The sequence below is a fragment of the Oryzias latipes genome, chromosome 11 (genome assembly GCF_053564925.1).
Source record: "Oryzias latipes strain Hd-rR chromosome 11, Olatipes_Hd-rR_3.1".
Classification (NCBI taxonomy): domain Eukaryota; kingdom Metazoa; phylum Chordata; class Actinopteri; order Beloniformes; family Adrianichthyidae; genus Oryzias; species Oryzias latipes.
This window is the reverse complement of record NC_136247.1, coordinates 11,652,227-11,678,730: the sequence shown is the minus strand read 5'-3', so window position 1 is coordinate 11,678,730 and position 26,504 is coordinate 11,652,227. Positions and strand designations below refer to the sequence as shown.

The 26,504-nt window shown below is 41.5% G+C and overlaps 1 protein-coding gene across 4 annotated transcripts; it reads right to left on the bottom strand.

Moving 5' to 3' along the window:
* On the bottom strand, positions 1–26,504 carry si:dkey-240h12.4 (death-associated protein kinase 2). Of its 4 annotated transcripts, none has more exons than XM_011481055.4 (12): positions 26,250–26,504; positions 12,637–12,801; positions 12,054–12,275; positions 10,028–10,166; positions 9,807–9,936; positions 7,198–7,246; positions 6,808–6,834; positions 5,296–5,448; positions 3,915–3,960; positions 3,726–3,815; positions 3,522–3,608; positions 1–1,088 (listed from the first exon to the last, which is right to left on the bottom strand). In XM_011481055.4, exons 2-12 carry the CDS (start codon positions 12,696–12,698, stop codon positions 981–983), a joined length of 1,113 nt encoding a protein of 370 aa, XP_011479357.1. In that variant the 5' UTR covers positions 12,699–12,801; positions 26,250–26,504; the 3' UTR covers positions 1–980. The 4 variants fall into 4 exon arrangements, with proteins under 4 accessions (XP_011479357.1, XP_004074142.1, XP_011479358.1 ...); XM_004074094.5 differs by having other exon boundaries at positions 1–1,061; XM_011481056.4 differs by lacking the exon at positions 26,250–26,504 and adding an exon at positions 15,930–16,153.

Here is a 26,504-nt window from a genome sequence, read left to right as displayed (position 1 = left end):
TTTTGGATTAAAGTTTTTTTTTATTCGAAATATTTCAGCATTTTTAGTAACAAAATTGTCATTTTGAATGAGTATTTGTCATACATTTTAACCTCAAATAAGGGTTTTAAAACAAAAAGAAAAAAACACTTTTGAAATGTGACCATGAAATCTGTCTGTGTTGTTGAAGGACTACAAGCTAACCTTAAATTTATACAGAAATTTAAGTGTAAACTCTTTTTTAAAAATACACCCAATGCTGGTTCCAGGATTCAACCAGCAACTACAAAAATCCCTTTAAATCTTTCCATGTGGTCAGTTTCAACTTGATGGGTTAAACTAATCAAATAGATGAGATTTTAAATGATCTGTTCATTAAACAAACCCAGTCACACAAACAGTTATTTTTACTTTTAACATAGAAACACAATTATAAACATCAACATACACGTAACAAATACACACTTTTCAGAGTTTAGGTTTCGGTAAACTGGTTAAAGACAATAAAAATTAAAATGTTACAAAAAAAGCACCAGCATACATAGCTGCTGTTTGTTGTGCATCATTGAATATTTTAAATATAAACCTAGATAAAAGCTCACAGATGTTTTATTTCTCACATTTCCCAACAACACAAACAGGAGCACAGTTCACCTTCTTCCACCTACTCACCAATGCTTGAAGTTCTGATCATAAGAACCCATCAGTTCATCCGGAACCTCAGAAACTGTGCTGCTCTGGTGTTGGGGGGACCAGAACTGTTTGCCGTCACATGACGACACTTGAAACAATGTTGTTTCTGACCAGAAACGATCGTCATCTCTAAAACCTGCCTGATGTAGACGTCATCAGTGAGAAATACCAGGAAAACCTGTGTATATTCTATAAAAACAAGCTTTTCCTCAAAGAACTTCTGCGACTTGAAGAAGGAAGAAATCTCCTTTGCTGAAGAGGACTGGTTCGGTGAGCCTGCTGGATCTGCTGGCCTCTGCTGGTCATCTTTAGGAACTGCTGCTGAGTCTTCGGCGTAACAGTGAGCTGGGGTTGCTCTCAGAGTCTTCCACGTCACTCTCACATTGTCTCTGCAGAGACAAGGATGCATTTCTGTTCTTAAAAGCACAAATGAAAACAAAACATGTTATTCTGCATAGAGGTCAGAACTAAAGTAAAGGGGACACCTGGTGAAATTAGAGCCCTCCGGTAGTAAATGTATGTTTACTATGCTTTTAAGCCCCCAAACTTTCAAGAGACCACTTCTAAGCCCCAATTGGACCCTCTTTTTTTTTCTAAAACAGGGAATACAGTCATGGTCAAACGTTTTGAGAATTACACAAATACTAGTTTTCACATAGTCTGATGCTGAACTGCTTTTGGATCTTTGTTTCAGTTGTTTCTTTGATGTACTGAAATATAATTACAAGAACTTCATACGTTTCAAAGGCTTTTATCGACAACTACATGACATTTATGCAAAGAGTCAGTATTTGCATAAATACTTCTTTTTCAGGACCTCTGCAATTCGAGTCTCAATCAACTTCTGGGCTTAGTTATTACTTTTACCTTATGGGGCGGTGCTCCAAAAATGCATATTTCATCCCCAAACTGTTGCTGGATTGTTGGAAGAAGTTGCCATTGGAGGGTGTTTTGTACCATTCTTTATTCATGGCTGCGTTTTTGGGCAAAATTGTTAGTGAGCCCACTCCCTTGGATGAGAAGCAACCCCACACATGAATGGTCTCAGGATGCTTTTACTACTGTCAGGACACAGGACTGATGGCAGTCCTCACCTTTTCTTCTCTGGACAAGCCTTTTTCCAGATGCCCCAACCAATCAGAAAGAGGCCTCATGGGAGAATATGACTTTGCCCTAGTCCTCAGCAGTCCATTCTCCATACTTTTTGCAGAAGATCAATCTGTCCCTGATGTTTCTTTTGGAGAGAAGTGGCTTCTTTGCTGCCCTTCGGGCCATTTTCCAAAAGTCTTCGCCTCACTGTGCGCGCAGATGCGCTCACACCTGCTGCCATTCCTGAGCAAGCTCTGCACTCCGATCCCGCAGCTGAATCCTCTTTAGGAGACCATCCTGGTGCTTGCTGGACTTGGGTATAAGTTCTTGTTGATCCTATTGTTACGTGCCGAGTCTTTCGGGGGTGGATGAGCTTTCTTCTTGCTTTGGATTATTAGTTGTGTTAATTGAACGCGGTGGTATCTAGGAGGCGATCGGCCCATCTCCTTTCTTCTAGGTTGGACGTCATTGCCTCGTCGTCCTGGTTGGCCTGTCACTCCATCTACAGCGTCGGCCCCGCCCCTCTGCGCTGGAGGCACGGACATAAGCTGACGTGGCCCAAGCACCAGGGCGGCTGACTCTTCAGCTCGCCATTTGTGTTCTGTGCACTTATTTGTGTTTCGTTTCGGTTCTTGGCACATTAGAATGATTTCTACTTATCCTCGCCATGTTTAAATGCTTCTTTTTACGGGCGTATGTTCTTTGATTATTGTTAACACGTTGTGATCCCATGTGGGAGGATATCTGTGTGACAGAACCAGTTGTAGCTTATTGGTCCGAATAAATCAGTTAATACGGATTTGTTGTATTGCTGATTCCCTTTTCCCTCCCACACCCCAAGGTCGTAACACTATCAATTGTTGATTTAGGTCCAATCTTAGTAGCCACAATATCCTTGCCTGTGAAGCCATTTTTATGCAACATAATGATAGCTGCACACGTTTCTTTGCAGGTCACCATGGTTACCAATGGCAGAACAATGACTTCAATCATCACCTCCTTTTAACATGTCAAGTCTGCCATTCTAACCCAGTCACCCTTACATAATGATCTCCAGCCTTGTGCTCATCCACATTCTCACCTGAGTTAACAAGACGATTACTGAAATGATCTCAGTGCGTCTTCTAATGACAGCAATGTAATGCAGTGGAAAGTTCTTTTCGGGATTAAGTTAATTTTCATGGCAAGGAAGGACTATGCAATTCATCTGATCACTCTTCATAACATTCTGGAGTATATGCAAATTACTATTATAAAAACTTAAGCAGCAACTTTTCCAATTTCCAATATTTATGTAACCCTCAAAACTTTTGACCACGACTGTGGAGTTGGTGTAGAGCCAAATCTGAAAGGATATAGACCCAATAAAATCTTTAAATCCATAGCATGTTGCAGGTCATTTGTTCATAAATGTCAACCTGTGTGGTCAGCTCTATCAATCTCTCATTTAATTCTAAGTTTTTAATAAAATAAGGGATTATATAGATGTAATTTGTGAAAGCATCAAAACCATTAATATACGAAGGAGGGCTGATGAGTACAGATGTTTTTTCTGTTCCATTAGATCCTGATTTTTGTATTCAAAAGGCAAAACATGTAAAAAAAATTCAAATCTGATGGAACAGAAAAACGTCCGTAGATGAGCATCCTGGGCCTTCAAAAATGAAGCCATGAGATCATGAGCTCCTTTCTCTGGCACTGATGTGGCCTCATCTGTCAAACAGCTTCTCAAAGGGTCATCAACATCTGGTGGGGCTCACCTGTAGCAGATCGGTATCAGATCTGTGTTTGCACACAAGCCTCAGGTTTACCAGCCGGTTGCAAACAGACACCATGTTGTAGGACATCTGTGGGGTCAGAGGTCGACCGGAGTTACTCTCGTCTTTTCAATCCTACACAAGCTGGTGCTTTAATTCAGCAATGTTGTCACACACGTTTGGGGCTTTCTGCCTCCTGAAACTCACCTTCCACTTCCTTTTGGCGTTGAACCTCTTGAAGTTCCTCATGTTGATGGAGGAGCGATTGCGGTTGGCCACCTGTCTGCGTGTGATGGGCTGGAAAAGACAACAGTTGTCCCAACCAAAAAACATAACACCACACACACACACACACACAACTGCTGCTATCATCCCATTAAGTATGGGGGGGTTCACCTTGATCCATGGATGAAGTAGACACTCCTCTGCAGTCATCCTCTCTCTGAAAACACAAGAGCAGGGAATTGTTCTTAGTTTTAACTGATCTGTGTTTCTGCTAAAGATGTTGAAGCAAAGAATTCTATAATTTAACCACTATAAATAAAATGTTCACTGAAATAACTGAAAACGGACAAAAGCATAAAAATGAATTGAACTTTTTTCAAAATTAACAAATGGCGTGCAGATGTTACCTTTGAATTGCTGCTAAACTGAATTGTTTAAGAAGCAAACTAACAAAACAGACTCGGACAGAAAAGATTTACGACAAGCCACATGATCTACGTTCCTGGATGAAAAAGTGGAGAATCCAGATGAACCAGCCCCGACTGTACTGTCGAACATGTACAATTAGCCTATCAGAGCCAAAATGTGTCGTCTAGTGCCGGGAAGCTCAGTCTCATGGCAGGTCAGTGGTCTTACAGCAAGAAAATGACTCTAAACACAAACTACTAGAAACACTTTGAGGAGACCTTCAGAGCTTGGATCTAAATCCTTTTGTTAGAGGAGCTAAAATGTTCCATCTGGAGCAGACTACCTTTAAATCTGATATGTGCATTAAGTATGAGACGGTTAAAAAAAAAAGTTTGAGGACCGTTTCAGTAGTTTGTTTAATAAAAGGTTTCGCCAATTTTTTTTCCCATTTGAATTTGAATTTCTTTTTTGTTAGTATTTCTATTACTTTTCTTTCAAATTATATCAGTAAAAACTGGTTGACTTAATAATCAAGGGGTAACTTGTAGGCAGTTAGGCTCTGCTCGATCTGTTTTTTAAAAAAAAGTTCAGGATTTTATTCTTACCTGTTTTTTTTGTTAGCTAAATAAGAAGCTAAACATTCAGCTTTAGGCTTTTATTAAATGTATTTTTAGAGATGAAAAGTTTGAAAGAAAAATTACTTGTTCGGATAAACAAACAGAGGTAACGGACAGGAGAACAGGAAGACACATTAAGCACGTGAGCAGGACTTCAATAAAAAAAACAGAATAGTTTCTGTCATTTAGTTGAACGAAACTGTCTTTTTTATGTCATTTTAAGAATCAAGCAAATAGACATTTGAGTATTATTTTCAACTTTTAAATTCGTGTAAGCTTTTAATAATAATTTAATTGTAGTTATTTTTAATTAAATGTTATGTTTTATTCTTCCACTCAGAACTAATCCTAAAACGACCAAACAGATCGGTTGAAGGACTAATAATGTCAAAACATGCAAATGATGGAAATTAGTGTTTCAAGAGGCTTTTACTTTGAAAAAAAAAAATTTAAAAGAGAAATTCAGAGCAGATTTCCTACTGTACGACGTTTCTGACTTGTCCAGAGGTAGCACCTTAGGGTCTCACCTGGAATCTTTCACCAAAAGCTTCTGGATGAAATCTTTGGCCATGGAGCTGGTCGTCTTGAAGTAAAGGTCTTCAAACTCGTAATGCACCGCCACGACGTTCCTCAGAGTCTCTTCATCCGTATCACCTTGAAATGGTGACATACCACTCAGTCTACGGACACAGAGTGTTTAGCAAGAGTGAGAAGACCTAACAATTCCAAACAGATTTATTCTCAAACTTCAACACCTGTCAAAGCTTTTGATGGATCTTAAAGCTTCTCAGAAATCTAAAGGGGGAGGGGGGGTCTTTTAAGTGGAAGTGAGGCTGACAAACTGGTTTTTTGATTGACTGATGAAGAGATTTGGGACACATTTGAGGCAAGAGAGGTATGGTTGAAACTCTAGGTGGGTCTTTCTTATAAGAGGTTTGCATGTTCTTGCACATGTATGGGCTTATTCTTGATGCAGTTGTTGCCAGTTTTAAAACTGTAATCCACATTCCCTAATCTCTGGATTACATAGCAGAAGTGAAAGGTTTTATCAGTGCATTCCCTTACTCAGCAGACCAAAGTGGACCCTTCCGTCTGATAGACTTTAACATCTACTCCCCAAACAAAAACGTAATAAGAGTTTCACTCTTTTGGCTGTAAATCCGTTTCTTAGGGGGTTACTTTGATATAAAACAACTACTGTTGAAAAAATAAATATTCATAAACCACAAGCACATAATTGTCAACTGCTTCCTGACATTAGTGTAATTTTTGTCGAACACAATCATAATAAAACCTTAACCTCTTTTTATTTCAGCATAACCAGATAAATGATTATGTTTTCATGGAAAAAAAAACCTGTTGTGACCTTGAATTAGAAATATAGACATAATTATCTAGTTATGTTGAGATAATCATAAAAAACTGTTTTAATTCACAGCCGCTTTCACCTTAAGGTGACAGAATCAGCTATAATAGATCGCACATCACACCATGCTACATTTATATTATACAAGGTTCAATTTAGTAACATTGCAGGCTGAAGCTGCCAGTTACCAGCATAGTGTGCCACCACCTTCCTGCACAAATTTCATTCGATTCTTTAAGGTTTCTGCTGAACAGACGCTTAAAAGCAATGTTTGATGTTTAAAGTTAATTCTTAGGTTTTTCCTACTATTATTTCTGTCGGTTTCTGGTTTTTCCAGTGAACACTGGCTTTGTTTTTCTTTTCAATAAGCAAGATGGTCCTACAATTTGATCCTCGTCTGTATGTGTCCAAGTCCAGTTGGATGTTTGGAAGGGGTCAGATTTCAGGTGTGTTGCTTAAACTCCATTACCGTTCTATTACCACGTGCTTTACTACTCTGAACTCAGGGGACATTTAGCTTTTAGACTTTTTACCATTTGTTCAAGAATGTTCTTGGGTGGGCTTGGCATAAGGAAACTCTGCCTCTTTTATCCAGGAAAAACGGTGTAACACTGAGTTCAACACAAAGCTTAACACCCCAAAACCACCCAACAAACGAAGATGTTTGACTTACAGAATGTAGGTTATGACTCCAATGCTCCTGAAGGGACAGAGACGGAACACATAAGTGATGGAAAATAAACACAAACGCTTCAGTTACAAACTAAACACTTCAGCTTTCTGCTGCAGCAATCAGTGTTCTGCCAGGTTCCTCCGGTGTGTGTGTGCTGTGCCTGAAGTGACTTATCAAACGTTGATGGTGAACAGAAACATCTTTTGAAAGAGCATGAAGACCAAACGTTGAAAAGCTTTCTAAAACAAAGACTTCATTTCTGCCGTTCTTTAACATCAAAGGGCAACTAAAAAGTTCAAAAATAGGCTCAAAGGTTTCAGATAGTGTGAAGCATAAGAACTGTTGGTTTCTGCTGTGAAAGGTTTTTTTAGGCTGTGGCGGCGGGCTCACCACATGTCTGCTGCGGTGCTCAGTGGCTCAAAGCTGATCACTTCTGGAGCTGCAGGACACAGACAGAGATCTTTAGTGAGGTTTCATGAGGACTGTCAGTCCAACGTTTGTGCACTTTAACTCCACTGACTGATTCTTTGGAGCCACACGGTGCTGTGAAAACAAGTCAAATCTGGCCAGGCTGACTCTTTCAGGGATGGACATCAAAGCCATATTAAAGTCCCATTCTGATCTTTTTTTAATATGTTTTAAAAGCATTTTCAAGCCAAAAAAATAATAATTAAGTTTTTGATTTTTTTAGGACAGTTTCTGCAGAGCGGTAGTACGGTAGTTGATCAAAAATTCGCCTCCCAGTGGACGGTACCATCAGCACGGAGCAGCCCCACCTACCCTTCCCCTCCCCGTTGCTGGGCGCCCAGCCTACTTTCTACATCACAAATAAGCTCCTTTCCAACAGCATTTTTTCATCTACTCCTGATTCACACCGTTTTGAAAGAAATACTCAGAAGAAATCCACAAGAACATGTTTAAAACACCAAAGACACCCTTTTCATTGCATCACAATCATTATGTTCATTTTTAACCGTTATAAAAACCTAATATTGGAAAGGACAAGAACGACAGTAAAAAAAAAAAAAGGTTTAAACTGGTTATGGAAGAAATCTTGATTGTAAAAAATGCACAAAAGCCTTTAAGAGGCCCACATCAGTGCCTGTTATGGTCATTAGAACACTGCACACTTTCATAATCACACAACACCATACATGGGTGAGCTTCATCACAAACAAAGAATAAGAGGAAGGAAAACCTAAACAGCCTGAGCTAAACTGAAGCCAGGATGGGCCATAAAACAAAGAGAAACCACAGCAACAAAGAGCAAACATGAGGGGGGGGGGGGACTGAATGATACTGAAAACACAGCAACCACATGCTGAATAGGCACAGTGACGGAACAAAAACATCTATCCACATAGTCACCCAATGGTTTACATTTAAGAAAAATAAGAGGATGTTAGAAGAAATGCAGACAAGAATGCAAATCATCCATCAGGTTAAATGGACAAGAACCAGAACAACTCCAGAGACACAAAAGACCAGAGAGCAGAGAAGACCACTTTAAAGACCAAGTACAATGAAAATCATGTTTTTGGTGTTTTTAATATGTTCTTCATGGCATTTTTCTCATGATGGAAGACATATATAAAGATAATGAAGCGTAAAAATGCATTTCTGCATTTCTTTATTCAAATTGTTGTGAATCAGGAGCAGACGAAAAGAAATGCCGTCGGAAACTAGTTTGTAGTCTTCCTCATCTGAGCTGGTATCTGACTTAAAACCGTACGCCTGGATAGCTCCAATATTGCTTGCCATTTTTGTTGCACCAGTGATGTTAGGTTGAGGGTGTGAGAGGCTGTAAGCTAGCGGGAGAGAGTGTAAACAGATGAGGGGAAGTAGGGAAGGCTTACTCTGTGCCAACAGTCCCACATACAACTCAGAGGAGAAGTTCTAATGAACTCCTGTTGCTCTGCAAAAACTATGTCCTTGAAATTTTTTTTTTGATTTTGTCCACAAAAAAACTATAGTCATTAAAAGACCACTGGGAATGCTTTTAAAATAGGTCAAAAGATGATTGGAGTGGATCTTAAAATCAGGAACCACAAACCAAAACCTAACATCATGCATGACTGAGTGACAAGCTCATAGGGGCAAAGATATTTCAAAATACAATCATAGATAGAAGTCCTGGAGTCATTTAATGAATCCTCTTTAAATGAATTTAAACTAGAAAACAGTTACATTCAGACGGTGTTCTTTCTACAAAAGAAATAACTGTTCTTTAAAAAGTTCTAAGTTTCCCACAACTGTTGCAGGCAATTTATTTTCTATCCAGTAAGGATGAACTTCTGACTACCTAGACTCAGAATGGGTCCAGTAAAAAATCCCACCTCCTCCTCCTCCATGTTTGCTGACATTACACAGTGTGAAGGCCTCCTTTCACGGCATATAAAGATGCAGTGATGAACCAGAGATATCACTGTCATCACTTTTATTTATAGGCTCATAACACCTTCCAGTTCAGCAGCAGACCTGTGTTTCCTGGCCCAGGCAGGCAGCTTTGTCTTACTCTGACATCTCAGCGATGCCTTTCTTGCTGCGACTCGTCCTGTAAACCCTGCAGCTCTTAGCTGCTGCTTCACAGTTTAGACTGAGCCTAGTTTACACTATTTACAGTGAAGCTGTTGTCCTGTCAGGCTCCTATTACGCACAAGTTAACCCTCAGAATCGTCTCTTCTGATCCAGGCCTGACTTTGGGACACTGTTCTTCCCGTCAGTAAGCGGATCTTACTTACACGGACTTTCTTTGTAATCTCTCTGGAAGAACCTACATTTTGTAGTCCTCGGATGGTCCGTCTCGCTCTACGATCAGCTGTACTTTACTGCTCACCTAAAGCTAACGGGTGTTGTATCACAGTGGGTTCCAGCACTACTTTAATGGAGACAGAGAAGCCTGCCAAGTGGTGGAATCAAGAAAAGCTGGAACATCTGGAGGAAAAACTTCAAACTTGATCAGCCTCTATTGCACACAAACAACTTTATTACACACTCACCAACGTACTGAGGCGTGCCACTTGTGCTCTTGTACTCCTGTCCCTGGTGAAAACGGTAGGCCAGGCCAAAGTCGATCAGTTTGACGTTGAGCTGAGGAGACACCTTTTCGGACAGCATGATGTTCTCTGGCTGAAGGCACACCAGCACAGCACAGTCAACACCCAAGCTAGAACCACCAGCTGAGTTGTGTGGGTGGTGCACGTCAGTCGGTGCACGGTACCTTCAGGTCGAAGTGAGCGATGTTGTTGCTGTGCATGAACCTCAGTCCCTCCAGGATCTGCTTCATGAACTGAATGGCCTCTGTCTCCAGGAGGTTGTCTTTTTCAGCAATGAAGTCAAACAGCTCACCTCCAGAAATGCTGAGAGATAAAAATCAATAAAATGAGAGAAGAGGAACAACAGCTCTTTTTGTGTTTTACAATTTTTTTTATTTGCATTTCCCAACATTTGCCTTTCAAAATAAGAGTCCGTTTTGTGGTCATTTCATGTGCGATTGAATAAGGACAAATAAAGCTCCTTTCATTCATTCATTCATGATGCATGAACAATCAGAGGTCAAATTAAAAGGACGGCTGTATGTAAGCAGCTGTTGTGTTCTTAAATAAGACGACTAATCCCACATCAGTGCCAGTTATAAACAATATTATTTTGCTTTGAATAAAGACAAATTTTAAAACCATCCAGAGTTTTGAGAATATCTATCATAGCATTTAAAAGGCTCCGGTTTGAAAAAATGACTCAGCAGGTTCAGCAATGGCAGAACGGTCATCTCCTGCTCAGATTTGCTTCACTTTGGATAGCTTTTCAGCCAGAAATATATAAAACTAATGCTGGTAATAAATCTCCATACAATATTATTTGATTACTCTAAAACAGCCAAAACCAATAATAAATCATTTTTAGGAAATTAATTAAGAAACTAGCCAACTATTTGGTAAATGGTGTATACTTATATAGCGCCTTTCTTCCTACAAGGACAAAGCGCTTTACAGTCACAGACCCATTCACCCAGTCACACACACATTCACACACACATTCACACACTGGTGGTCGCTCCGCTGCCAAACACAGGCGCCCGCCTACCACCAGAGGCAAGGTGGGGTTCAGTGTCTTGCCCAAAGACACTTCGACTCATGGGCGTGCAAGGCGGGAATCGAACCTGCAACCTTACGATCATGGGACGACCGCCCTACCGCTGCACCACGGCCGCCCAAAATGTCAGCATCTATTAGTAATGTTTAGTGCATGGAACTTGGCTCAAAAAATAAAAACAAAAAGGATCGACTGTACAAGAGTCTTTTGCAATAACGCAGTTCATCTCTCGCCGCTTTGCTGATATTTTTAAATTTGCTTTTCTTTACACATTGTGCTTATGTCTTGATTGATTACAGACCACTGCCAATTAATCTCTTCTATCTCCTGTACAGTACAGAATGTGTTTAGTTTGCTAAATTCACATCAATCTTCAATCGCGATCAGACCTTTGTTTTCCTTTTGTTTGAACTTTGAGATTTTGATCAAGTGTGAAATGTTTGTCTGTCTAAGAAAGGTGAACAAAGCGTGTACTGAGGGGTTTTACAGCTGTCCACATTGCAGATTTCGTCTGGTACGGGTTTCTTTTAGAATGCGACTCTATAAACGTGGGAACACTGCTGTTGTAGTTTTTCCTAACCGGGGTGTTTGATCAACCTGGATCAGGAGTTTTTAGGCAGAGTAACTTACTTTGCACTAACTACAAGAAGTGAAATAACAGCAGCATTATCCAAAATATTTCAACAGAATCTAGACCAAGTCCGATGCTTCTCTGCCTTTTCCTAGATGCTTAAATATCATTTTGCTTCCAGTGTTGTGGATTAATCGTTTCTCTTTTTAGAAAGAAAAAAGCTGCATGCCCTCTGCTCAGGGAGTAGATGCAACAGATTGGAAGACACTCAGTGAGCTAACGCCAATGCCATAAGTAAGTCAGTGACTGACTCTTTGAAACAAGGATGACCAAAACTAGTCCTTGGGGGTCAGTGTACTATTTGCTTTCTAGTTGTCCCTTCGCCACTTTGCAGACAATCCTGGTTTTGGTTGCAAAGTGAGCCCATCTTTCCCAAAGAGTTCTTATTATGATTAAACTGTGCCAAAAGTCAACAGTACTCGGATTTTCATAACCTTCACTCACATTCATCAGGCTGCCAGTGCAAACACCACTGCTTTTAGCTGGACATCAAACACATACCGGTTCACATTTTGAAACTCACAGCTCTAGAACAAGCACCATCTCTGATCGACTCTCGAAAACGTCCTTGAGCAACACAATGTTGGGATGTTTCAGCGCCTGCAGGATCTCCACCTCACGCTCCACGCTGGTTCTGTCCATTCCCAAGAGGCTGCCTCCTTTTCTCCGAATTTTCAGGAACTTTCCCGCCCAGCTGGTTCCAGTCGCCCTCTCGCGGACCTTTTTCACCTGACCAAAATGGCCACTGGAAAGGACACAGGTGCATTCGTCAGTACAGGAAGCTCGCCATACATCTTACTATTTAGGTTACTATTTAAAGACATTTTCAACTTTTCTCATGAATATTGTCTTTTTTCAACTTAAATTCATGTTTTTTCAATTCAATTAGACAATTTTATCTTATATCAGAAATTAATTTGCTTCAAAAGTCCAGCACTTAGCCTTCCTTGAATCCCATATTTACAGAAAAACTCGAAATGTCACTTTGAGCCAAATCTAAAAATGATTATTTTATGCATATTTTACAGCTGTTTAGAAAATAGTTTGTAAAATACAATCCTTTTAATGAAGAAGATGAACAAGAAATGTAACAGACATTACTGCACCTTCCCAGAACTTCCCCAATCTCATAGAGGTCTTCTACGATGTCAGACTTGAAGACGGCCATGCTTCTCTTGCTTCACGTTGGCCTTCCTTGCAACTGTTACTTCAGAGCTGGCTAGTCAAACGTGCGGTTCATGATCCTTCCAGTAACAGCACCAAAACAGGACCTGCAAGTGAGCAACAGAAGCGGCACGTCATTGCATGAAGCTCTGTTTGAAGTGAAAGAAGCATACTTTGGAGTATAAGTCTACACAGTAACCAGGACCCGCTCAACCACCTATCACATCTGAGCGAGGACACCGCCGGGGGAGTTTTCTAGAAGTGCAAACTCTCTCGTCTCTGTTACTTACAGCTTTGTTTTCCCGTGACGGATCCCAAAGGGGTTTCAAAGTTATAGTTTATTTACTTATATGGCACCTTAGCATGACCGACGTCAAACTGTACAATAAAATCTAGAGGCAATAAAAACAATAATTAAAAAAATTAAAAAACAAAATAAAATATCAAATAAATCTTTTTTTTTTTAAACAGCTGGATTTCCTCTAAACCAGGGGTCACCAACCCTGTGCCCGCGGGCGCCAGTGCGCCCGCGAGCACCCCTTGTGGCGCCCGCAGGGAATGCACCCCCAAATTTTTTTATTTTTTTTTTTATTGAAGCAAATATTCAACAAACAACCACGGCATGTCTGTCAATGACAACAATATCAATTCTGAGATAAAGGTAGACAAAGAAAACCCAAATATGTAAACAAATATAACTTAAAAAATAATCAATAAAAGTAAGGGTCTATTACAAAAGTTTAAATAGATCAAATAAATTACACAATTTCTGGACATTCTTATGATTCATGTAATGTAAAGATTTTGAGAATAGGTTGAGGTGGTTGAGTAATCCATTAATGTGAGGATTAATATTCCTGTCTGTTTTTATTTACATTTATGTTTAAAAAGTTAAAATTAAGTTAAAGTTTTAAAGGTTTAAAAGTTTAGCTTTAGTGTGTTCAATAAATATTTATCTTGTTCGGCTGCAACCTAAAGTCTGTTTTGAATTCAGGCTCCCTCTGCAACTGAGTTTGACCCCCCCCCCGTAATACGAGTCTAGAAAATTCATGCATGTTTTTGTGTGTAAAATGAGCAAATAAAAATAGGGCACACAAAAGGAAGTCCTCAAATTGTGTTGGGGTTTTTTTTTTTTTGGGGGGGGGGGGGGGGGGGGGGGGGCTAGGAGGTTTTTAGTGGCGTAGTGGCGCCCTTCATACCACTTAGTGCCCATGAAATAGCCCTCGGTCTCAAAAAGGTTGGTGAACCCTGCTCTAAACTGTCCCTTGGTGTGACTGCGAGTGTGTTTGGGTGTGTGATTGTGTGGCCCTCCGACTGGCTGACGACCTGTCCCGCCTTCGCCCAACAGTAGCCAAGTAGGCAGCCCTGTGACCCCGAAAGAGATAAGCACGTTAGGAAAATGGTTGGATGGAATTAGGCGCCATGTCAGTGCGATGCAGACGGTTTAACTTGCTCTTCCCAAAGCCTACAGACGGCTTCGACACCATTGTTTACATCCCACCCAGGACTAACGTTCTCACAACCATCACTACCACACAATAAGGGGTTTTCCAGTTGATGTCCAAAGTGCTGCTGATGGAAGACAGCGGTCTCTACATTCCATCAGAGAGAAGAAAAGACATTTGATCAGGTCTACCCAAACATCAAGCATGCCTACAGGGCGGTTCCATGTTTTAACAATGTCTAACTTAGGAGGTAAAAAACAAAAACATCTGGCCTGAAAATATTTTCCCTCTGCTGCAGGCCAGATGCAGGCCTACATAAACTGGAGAATCCGGTCCTTCATAGATAGCCAGTGCTCCTTAACCTCTAAACCTTCTCAATCTGAAGAGTGTATCCGAGAAAAGGCTTCAAACTAGCCAAAAACGCTCACAGTAAGAAAATTAACTAATAGAAAATATGGAAATCCTGTCGACCCTCTCTTGCCCATTTTGAATTGAAACATTTCCTAACACTTTGTAACTCCAAACACCCAGCCTCTCTACCTCAAAGAACATGAAATGAGAAGAAAGTGCTAAGGTCAGTGAGGGCCAGCTGGCAGGGTTCCTCACACAGTTATTTAATCTTTCTCTGACAAATATTCCGCATTTGCCTGAAATCTACCACCATCCATACCACCTCAAAAACAGGGGTTGGTTGTTTGTCCAACTTTCCAAAAACCTCTGACAACAGAGAGGCAGAGCAGAGTCACATTTGGACACAAACAAAGGCATTTCTGTGAATTCACTCAGCAGGATGCATGTTTAGAGCAAACAATAAATTATTCTTAGTATTCCACCTCTCTCTCTCTCTCTCTCTTCACCAAATAACAGATGTTCGCTTTTCCTTTAAATTTCCAGGTTCCATTAGAAAATACGTGGAAACGCTGCTGGCACTGCAGGCTCCACAGCAATAAAAGCAGCCTCTTTATGTTCCCACGCTACCTTCATCATCACTCTGCAGCAATGCAGGGCCTTAAACGAGGTGGATGAGTCAAAACTCCACCTTGTGGACCAGGCAGCTTCAGAGAGTCAAAAAGAAAACTGAAATAGAGGATTATGTCAAATGAAGGAAAATCCAGTTTAAGGTGAAGCAACATTATCAAAACATGATTCACCTCTTATGTCCTTGCATCCCTTAATGACATCAAAACAGGAAGTGGTAACTCATGCAGGATGACGGTTAACATGCCAATCCTTACTTCCAGTTACATAGTAACTTCTCTGTTTAGAACATCGGTTTTCTGCGCGTTTGAACCTGTCCTGCTGCATGACTCACAAGAAGACTTGGTCTGTAGGAAAAGCAGAGTTGTTGAGTGAAAGTCATCACTCAAATGGATAAAGGTCATGATGTAGGGCGGCACGATATGAGGGTGTTCGTCATTGATTTCTTTTTAATTTAATTTTCAGGTAGGGGTATGATTGGATTTAGGTGGGCTTTGTTTGTTATTTTGGCCTTTTTTATTTCAACTTCTACCATTCATGCATATAAATTTGCTATTTTTTTAGAGAATTTTTTATGTGTTTTGTCGTCGGGTAAAAGTCAGGGTAAGACTTCTTTAAGATGCGCTCCAAGAAATCCCTTAGACAAATGCTTCTTGGGAAAGCAGATCAACAACGCCTTGATGAAAACAAATTTAAAGATGAGAAATTAGCAAGATTAGCAGCATTTTTTTAAATGGTTTAAAATACTAAGCGTCCTGGAGTAAAGTTCTGGAGCTTCGATCAAAAGAAACAAAAACAGGAAGTTAACCCACCTGGAGTTTGGCGCCGCCTAAGCTGATCAGGTCTGAGACGAGGTAGAAAAAACCCCAACAGAGTTATAAATAAGACCCACTCTTCATGTCTTCCAGGCCGGCAAAGAGAGTCGCCAGAGAAAACCAAAAAGTCAAAACGCTTCATCCACAACTCCTAAAAACTTTCATCCACACCTGAACCATCAGCTCTCATTATCTTCCCCGTGCACACCTTAAGCCCGTATGCACAGTTACTGATGAGCTGCACCTGAGCCAGAGGTCTGGGAGGAAAGGAGGCGGAGCCTAACTTCATTTTACAATAGCAGCACCAGAAAAACCTTTTTTTTTCACAATAAAAATGAACATAAGACACCTGATCTGTGGATATTTCCAATAATAGCATTTTAATGATCAACTTTCAAAATATTTTTTTAACTTTTTAAATGTTTTGATTTGCTAGATAATGGAAACAGTAGTGAAAATGCCCTAAACAGGCCCAAAGCAGAATCAGAACTGACAAGGCTCTAGTCAACCAAGGTGAAGAAAAACAATACAGTCAATCCAAAAATTAAGAAGATACAGAGCTGCCAAAAAGCAACTTTTTAAGTATGTGTTTTGACAGACCAACGAGTTTCTGCTTCTTGCCCCAACACACCTCTCACTTTGTTTCGTATTAGGAAGTTATCGCAGAAAAGGGAAGATCGCGTTGTCATTTTCTCCCATGGAAACATGTGAGGCAGAATAAAAAAACAGGTAATGGGAAGGTTGTGGTTATTGTCTCATGCAGAGTCCCCCAGTCTACTTTTGGAAACTTGTGAGACAGTTGAGTCTGTCATGAAAATATGGAACAGTCAGAGCCAGTTCAGGTCATTTAGTATACTCAAGGGTTCTGGATATGGAGTTGACACTGCCTTTGATCCACCAGCATAAATACCACTGAAATTTAAAAAACTGGTCTTGAGCCCCTTGAGCCTGGTGATGGTACCGGGGATTACACAACAATTGACCCAGATGACGCTTGTGTTGGTCCTGGATCATCATCTCCATGTGCCACACCTCTATCCACCCTCATCCTGGAGACTGCAACAGTCCCCACTTCCCATTCTTATTTTCCTGTAGGGGATCTCCACCTCCTCCCCAACAGGAGGGCCGGATCTTAACCTGGACTGTGACTTGGACCGAATCTGAATTCGTCCCCTACATTTCTGGATTCTTCCAATTGATCCAATGGAAGAGGCATTTGAAGCTGTAGTGGTGTCCAAAAGTGTTTTCTTAATGGGTAACTGTAGTGACTTAGGGTTGGGTATCCCTCCACCGGGAAAGTGATCTGTGTCGGGCTATGCAGCAGAGGAGAAAGGCATTTCTTCACTTGAATGTGTTCTAAAGTACATTTAGATGCAGGTTATGAGTTTTTGTTTTTGCGTGACTTTTTAAAGTTATAAAACCGATGTTCTGCATTTTCAAAGCGCTGGCAGCTACACGCTAACGAAGATGACCGGTGGATATTGGTGACGTCATCGAGTGGTAGTAACATCCGAATCTGAGGACACTACTTTTCCAGATCTCTCCGTTTGAAGGGCTAAATTTAAGCGTATGGAGAAACCGAAGGGGAAGGGGAAGAATTTGGATTCGGCCTTGTGCTCTCCGGCGCAAAAGCTGTTGCTCGCCCTTGGGCTCCGTTTCTGTGGTGGGGCTCTAAGGACGGTCATTTCAGGTTCCCACCCTCTTTTCTGAATTCAGTAAAACCTTTGTTTACCTGAACAGATTGTTTATCCCCTTTGTGAATATTTACTTAACCTGTAATGTACTGGATATTATTTATTGTCTACAAACTTTTTGCCACACACACACACACACACACAGAGACACACACACTTCCTTACTCGTCTTCTTGACCATTATACCTTTGTTTTCTCAGCTATTCCTCCCCACATGTCCTTCTCTCTCAGTTCATAAACCAACCGGTTCTTCTCTTTAAGATATTTTTTACTTGGGAGGTAAAAAGCGTTACAGCCCTGGGCCACAGCTTAGCCAGCACACGTCAGAGATAAAGCTACATCCTGTGCCTAGCACCAACCGCAGACAGAAAGCCTGATGTTTTCTGAGATCCCTCAGGGCTGAAAATTTTCAGTTTTCACTCTAGTGTTCGTCACATCATCAAGTCTCATCTTTTTTCTAACACGGCCTCAAACATGTTGCAAGTGCGTTCACATCCAGCAGCTTCTCTGTAAAGCAAAAATTATTGCCAACCCCCCATAAATGAATAAATAGAATTTGAATGTCTGTCAGGTTTGTGCTCTCACACATGGATTCAAATAAAATTCACTGGTGTTATTGCTGCTTTCTTGTATTTTTACTAAACTTGTCTAATTTAAGAAAACAGACCATTATTTATTTATTTTCTTAACTTTCTTTGTTTTATGCAGAAATTGTACAAAATCGCCATAAAATCACAGATACCAGTTGAAATAAAGGTACTTTTGCACAATCTTTTTTTTTATTAAAAAAAAGAGCTGAAAACAAAAACACACACAAAAAAAGACACACAAAACTGCACCAACCCTCTTTATTAATGCTTTAGAAAATATAATGGGTTTCAACAATTGTAACTTATCACATGCCCAAATTTCTCAGAAGAGTAGATCAAAATAAGCAGCATGAGATAAACTCAGACAAAAGGGAGCCCACAGAAGAAGTGATTTAGTCTGGAAAAGAATAAAATTGCTTTCGTTAGGAATAACCGACGCCACCTTTGTTCAAATTCATCAGAGGAACCATTCAATGTCATTCTTATCTTTTCCAACTTGAGGAAGTACAGAACATCGCTGAACCACTGCGAAGACGATGGGGATTGTGGTGATTTCCACTTTAACAGAATTACTCTCCTTGCAAGCAGAGTCAAAAAGACGAGGGAGTCCCTTTGAGATTTCGATATCGAAAGTGGCCCTGTAAAAATTCCAAATAAGGCACTCAGGGGGTTTGGGCTCACGTTGCTGTCAATAACACGTGATATGACTGAAAAAACTTCAGTCCAATAACCCAGGAGTTTGGGGCAAAGCCAGAATGCATGAATAAGGTTTCCTGGACATTGGTGACATCTATCGCATGCTGGAAAAATATTTAAGATAAATATAGTTTTGTAAAATAAACACGATGGACCAGTTTGCACTGCATAAGACCGTGTCTCGCGCATATTGAAGATTTGTGTACTCTCATCAGAATCTGAGACCATACGATGTCAGAGAGAGTTTCACCTCTTCCCAAAGAGCCTTTATAGCAGGGGTCGGGAACCTATGGCTCACGAGACATATTTGGCTCTTTTGATGGCCACATGTGGCTTGCAAACAAATCTTTAATTATAAAAAAAATTTTTCATTACACCAGTCCTTCTCGGGCGCAATGCGATGCTAGAGGGGGCGCGCAGTAGTAGCAGTGCTTGGAGAAAAAAAATCCGCAACGCCATCGGTTTACTATTATCTGTTATATAACACAGAGTTTGTAACAGCCTGAAATCTGCGAATTGCTGTGCCTGCAGCTGCGCTCTCCCGTCTCTGAGAGAGAGCGCAAGCGCAGCAGCAGGGAGGGAATGTTGGAGAAGGGGTAGTGGGCTCTGGCAACGAGGTGAAACTGCACAAGGATTGTCAGAAATTCGAACACACTGCCCGTCACATACCACAACTGCAGCGTGTGACTGTGTGTTTGGCTGCACGTCTGCATGTGAGCAGTCTTCCTCACATCTAAAGAACATTCAGACCAACCTACGATCACGTTTAACGGATGGAAGTCTCAACGCCTGTATGAAGCTTAAACTCACCAAGTATCAAGCAGATAAGACCATCAGCAAAACCATGCAGCACCAGAAATTGAATTAATGCTAAGAAATACTCATCGTTTATAGCAACAGCATAACAATGTTATTGAAAATAATCCACAGATTTATTGTACTTTAAAAGTGTTGAAATTACATAAAATGCACACATTCATTTGTATTTTAGTTTTAAACATATTGTAGCGGACTGAGTTGGACTGGGTGGCTGTTGTTGAGTCGCGTTCTAAATTCTGGAGTTCATTGAACGCATCAACCAGAGATGCTGATTGGCCCTCAGTTCTGTCGCTCAGCCTGTCGTTGGGTAGTTTGGACCAATGGGGTTCAGCTATGGGCCGAATAAGGGAAATAAGAGGGCTGTTGCGGGAGCGAGGAAATAAAAAGGTGGAAGAAACACTGTCGGCGGGAGAGATTGAGGAGTTGCTGAATAAGTTGTACGGCGTTGGTTACGGCCTACAGCAACCACAATAAAGAACAACTAAACAACTCAAAAGTAACAATAAATTAAAATGTATTGAAATTTAAATCCTCAAAATCTGCCATTACTTTTGAGTTGTTGATTAACAGAGTTATTTAAAAAAACAAACTAATGAAATGGGACTGGACAAAAATGATGGTACCCATAACTTAATCTTTGATGCACAATCTTTTGAGGCAATCACTGCAATAGCCTACGTGGACGGTAGAACTTCCGGTTCACTTCCCTGTTTCGAGTGTAAGACCGACAACTTCCTGTTGGTTGTGTTATTGTTGTGGGGAGTTTTGTTGAGTTGCTAGTTTTGAGTACATATGAGCGGATTTCGGGTAAAAGAGAGGCGTTTAGTGTTGCAACGCGTGACAAAGACATCACAACATTGTTGTGTACCCCTGTGTGCGAATTCGTCAAAGTACAACAGTACTATAAGCTTTCATAGCTTTCCAGTATAAGTGTCGGTGAGAGCCGAATGGATGGTGAACACGGTGGGAGGACTTCACCCCAAGCAAGACGAGTCGTGTTTCGTATTTGCAGCAATCGGAAAGAAAATGCGTCATGTAAACACGCCGTCCGGAATACTCTGCCCCGATCAGACTCGTTCGGATCAGACTTTATTTCCGATCGAGATAGGTTGGTTATACCGATCGTTTATCCGATCGTGGAGCATGTAAACGGTCATTCCGATCGTGTGTCACTTCTGCTCTGGCTTACGTCATGCATAGATGGCGTTTCGCTGAAAGAAAGCTTTGGACCAACCAGCTGCTCTGCGGACGCCCTGCGCAAAGCGCCGCTCCACTCTCGCCTCGCGGGCTCTCCCCTCTCTTTCACCCCTCACGGAAGAGATGCGGGGGGATGCGTGCCCACTGACGTCTGGACCCGGCATCCGAGCTCCGCGTTCGGGCTCCGGTGCCAGTGGACCGAGTGAACCTCTCTGAGCAGAGCAGCCAGATTTATTAATGTGTTTGAGGGGAGGGTGCTTTGTTACATGTGCGTTTTGTTGTTTTGTTATGTGTGAGAATTCGGACTGCGAGCCGACCCGCCGATCTGGGTTAGCGGCTGCCGGACTTGCGAGGACAGAGCAGAGCACACAGTGTGTGTGAGCTTTTCAGAGCAGAAATGCCGCTCAGTCCTTAGAAACTGTTCAAAAAAAAAATCACATGGAATTGTGTTTCTAGTTGTGCCCCGACAAAATAAAGGCTGATGTTATTCCCAGAGATTTACGTGCAGCCAGGATGCAGATTGCAGCATTTCCCACATGTTTTGTCCTGGATTTTGTGTCCATCAAAAGGCTAATTTTGTTAGCCCGTGTTGTTAGCCTCTCCTAACACTGGGTTCTTCCAGCTCCGTACTTCTTCCACAAAAAAAGCACTGATCACAAGGATTAAATATAAAATGATGAGCGAACAGGTACTTCATAATATTCATAACATTAATAAAAGCACGTTTGGACGATCGCCTCGTATATTACCGAGCTGCTGCATAAATATATGTGACAGCAAAGGTTTGTTTACAACGGGACACATTTCCCTTCCGGTTTTTCGACACTATATTTTTTCGACACGATATTTTGCCCATGTAACCACGAACTGGTCGACAATTCTGTAGATGTCGTTCACGTCGATTTTCGGGAGACCTTGTAGACAACGGGTGATATATGCCATCTTTCGCAATCAAAATCTGCCGTGTCGCTGCTTTAGAAGTCGCAAGCCGGAAATGGTCGGCCTCACACTCAAGGCGGCGGAAGTAGAACTCCTTAGTTACGTGCACGGAGCCTATTAAACAGTTTCTGTTTGTCAATGAGCCTTCTGCACCTGTCGACAGGTATTTTGGCCCACTCCTCATGAGCAAACTGCTCCAGTTGTCTCAGGTTTGACAGGTGTCTTCTCCAAATGGCATGTTTCAGCTCCTTCCACAGATGTTTAATGGGATTCAGATCTGGGCTCATAGAAGGCCACTTCAGAATAGTCCAACGCTTTTCTCTGAGCCATTCTTGGGGGTTTTTGGCTGTGTGTTTTGGATCCTAGTCCTGTTGGAAGACCTATGACCTGCGACTGAGACCAAGCTTTCTGACACTAGGCAGGAAATTTCTATCCAGAATGCCTTGATAATCTTGAGATTTCATTTTACTTTGCACAACTTCAAGACACTCTGTGCCAGATGCAGCAAAGCAGCCCCAAAACAGAACTGAGCCTCCTCCATGTTTCACAGTAGGGACAGTGTTCTTTTCCTTGTATGCTTCCTTTTTTAGTCTATGAACATAGAGCTGATGCGTCTTACCAAAAAGCTCCAGTTTTGTCTCATCTGTCCAAAGGACATTTTCCCAGAAGCTTTGTGGCTTGTCAACATGAATTTTTACAAAGTCCAGTCTGGCTTTTTTATGATTTCCTTTCAACAGTGGTGTCCTCCTTGGTCGTCTCCCATGAAGTCCACACTGTCTCAAACAACGATCAATGGTGCGATCTGACACTGATGTACCTTGATCTAGGAGTTCACCTTTAATGTCTTTGGAGGTTGTTCAGGGCTCTTTGGATACAGTTCCAACTCTCCGTCTCCTCAATTTGTCATCACTAGCCGCGGTTACATGGGCAGAATATCTTGATCGGATCAATGGTCGGGTTAAAATTCACCCGTGCACATGGGCACAGAAAACCTTTTTTCCGATTAGAACAAACGTTCCCATGGCTCACACTTTCATTCGGAATGAATCATCTGGGCATGCGCAGTAGTGTAAAATCACCCGGATTAGGAAATAGGTCCCGTTGTAAACAAACCACTGCCACAGACAGACAGCATGTGCTGCAGCTCCGTAATACGAGACGATAATAGCGCACATAAATGTATGGAAATAACATCAGCCTTTATTTTGGTGGGACACAACTGGAAACACAAATCCACGTGACACCACGCGACATTTATTTCTGCTCTGAAAAGTTCACACAGGCCGCCCCAAAGCCACTCTGTGAGCTAGCGGCCCGAGCTCTGTTCGAACACGGTTCCTCCTGAGTCCTGCAGCCGCTAACCCAGAGCGGCGGGGCGGCTCGCAGTCTGGATTCTCCCACACATAACAAAACGCACACGTAACAAAGCATCCTCCCCCCTCGGACACAAAATTATTAATCCAGCTCCTCTGCTCACTCGGGTGCCAGTGGACTGAGTGAGCGTCGGGGAGCACGAAGCGAGAGGGAGGGAAAAGAGGGAAAGAGAGGGGAGAGCCAGAGGGGCGAGAGCGGAGCGGCGCTTTTCACGGGGCGTCCGCAGAGCCACACACCATCTATGCGTGACGTAACCCAGAGCAGCACTGACACACGATCGGAATGACCGTTTACATGCTCCACGATCGGATAAACGATCGGTATAACCCACCTATCTCGATCGGAAAGAAATTCTGATCCGAACGAGTCTGATCGGGGCAGAGTATTCCGAACGGCGTGTTTACATGACGCATTTTCTTTCCGATCAGGCGTTCTTTCCGATTACTTTTGCCCATGTAAACGCGGCTAATTTTCCTCTTCCGGCCATGTCCAGGGATATTGGCTACTGTGCCGTGGGTCTTAAACTTCTGAATAATATGTCCCACTGTCGTCACAGGAACTTCAAGCTGCTTAGAGATGGTTTTATAGCCTTTACCTTTACCATGTTTGTCTATTATTTTGTTTCTAAAGTCCTGGGACAATTCACTCCTTGGCTTTCTGTTGTCCATGTTCAGTGTGGTACACACCTTTTCACCAAACAGCAACGTGACTATTTGTCTGACTTTAAATAGACAGACTGATTATGGGTTTGAAAACAGCTGTAATATAAATTAAAGGACATACCTGAGTTCATCATGACCAACTGGGCAATTAGTTCTCAGTCTTTTATGGAGGTACCATCATTTTTGTCCATTTTTTTCATTAGTTTGTTTTTTTAAATAATTCTGTTAATCAACAACTCAAAAATAATGGGTGATTTTGATTATCTAATTTTCAATAAATTGTAATTTATTGTTACTTTTGAACGTTTCAAGTTATTTCAGTGAGCAATGTGGACTTTCTTTAAATGAGGGGTACCAACAATTTTGTCCACCACTGTACCCAACAGGCCATTATTTAAACACTTTTTCTGATGCTTTGACCAGATTTTTGTTACATATAGGAATTCCAGTTGGTTTTAAACATGAACCTTTGTCATAAAATTGAAGGATCATGTGCCTTAAGGCTATTGAAAATTCAGTTCTACAATTTGATTATAAAATTGCACTTTAGTTTTTTTTGTTAATTTATGTTTTTCCACGGATCATCTCTACTGTGTTTATAAAGCAATTGATTGATTTTATATGTTTTAGTCGCTGTAAATTAGTCTTTTATTAAACAATAAAAATGATCGTCATGGCAACATCACCAAGATGCAGTTTCTATTTTTTTTTTCCTATCTTGCTCAACTTGCTTTGCTCATCAAAACAAAAAATGCCATGTATTCATACCATTGCAGATTTGACAGTACATCTACACATTTTTGCAGAACCTGGATTGTCTCATCGGCACATGTTCACCAAGACACTCAACTCCAGGCTGGACAGACACCTTTCTTGTCATGTCGTAATCATTGACTATAAATGAGAACTGGACCGAGTGAGTGTGGCGTTACCCATAGAAATGACTTACTACTTCCAACTCCAACAAAATGAGATCAGTCGCCATTTTTTCACAATATGGACGTCGCCATGTCAGTAAGCAATTATTCAAATTAGCATTTTTATGGCAACCATTCTCACCAATCAAAAGTGAGCTTGTTGAAAGTCCCCACCCCTACCACTTAAAAGCGGGCTAAGATAACGTTTTTGAACATTTGACGTGACAACACTAGCTTTTATTAAGGCATCTGATTGGTCAATTTATAACTTGAATAACTTTCACTGCAGAACAAAATAGTTTAAAAATTAGGATTAGCAAGAGCGTGTTAAAACAAAGGATACAGAGAATGGTTATTCTGACAATTAGAATGAAGTCTATGGGGTTTTGGCTTTTTGGAATCTAAATGGCCTCAGATGATCCGTTTAGCCTGTAAAACAGCTCGCCATTGACGCCACATTTCGAACTTCCAGCCCAAAAAGCCAGTTCTGAGTGTCGAGGAGCGACAGCATGTGATGAGTGCCTGAGAACAGCACGTTAACCAGGTGATCCGCACTTCAAGGTCTAATCGATTTGAATGGATTTCTGAATTCGAAATTTGCATAATGCCTCAATGCAAACTGTACTAGAGCCCAAATCTGAAAGTGTGACTAAATTTGGAGTAATGACACATCTACCAGCTTCTGCATCATCTATGTAACTGTGTGAGAGTTTAGGTGGAACTCTGCAAATACACAGATCTCCTTTTTCAGTTTCCTTTTGAATTTCTGCAGTTCCTCTGCTTTAATTGTTTGTTAAAAGGGACAAAGTGAAATTAAACTGATGCTTTGAGTTTCAGACCTAGAGAGGTCATCTCAGAGTGGCCGCTGGTTGGCCGGATTTCAGTCTGGAAGTTGTTTCCTGTTCCATGTCAAAATGCAGATGGGAACTGACATGAGGAGTTTCCTGCAGACCCCCAGCTTTACAGAAGGCCTGCAACAGCTGTATGAATCTTTAGAGCACTTGGTGCATATTTGAAATGATTTACATGTTTACTTCCTGCTCCAACACACCCAGTTAAGCTCAGGAGCAAAAAGAAGACAAATAAATAAACAAATGAACCTGACAGAAATTTACATTTGAATCAGGTGAGTTGAATGTCGTGCGTTTGTAGCATAAAAAGTTTATTCAAAGAACCCATGCTGTGAGGTGCAGGAATCATCTGAAGACCCTCAGCATCTGCGCAGGAGAGCCTGACCTGACCCGGACTATTTCTCCGTGTAGGAATACACAAAAACAAAGGTGTTCTCTGACCACAAAAATGCTACAAGTGTGACAAGCACGCTGTCCTTCCCACCGGGCAAGTTAACGGAGGACACCACAACCCAAGCCCGGGGTTCCTCACCGAAAAAGCCGTAAAAAGAGCGAGAACGCCAGTGGAGAAGACTCACCGCGGATCCGTCAGCGCATCCTCCTTTCACTAGTCCGACACTGCGTTTCTAATGGAATCCGTTTTATCTCTCCTCCCTCTTCTTCTTCTTCTTCTTTGAGTTCACGTTCGCTCCACGAACGCGTGGACAGCTGCGTTCACCTGCGGGTGCGGAAGGCGGTGCAGGAATGCGGAAAACTGGCGTATCCGCGGTTTGATGTCATGTCCGATCAGCGACAGCAGGGCTTGAAGGGGCCGCGGAGGCGTTCGAGGTCCC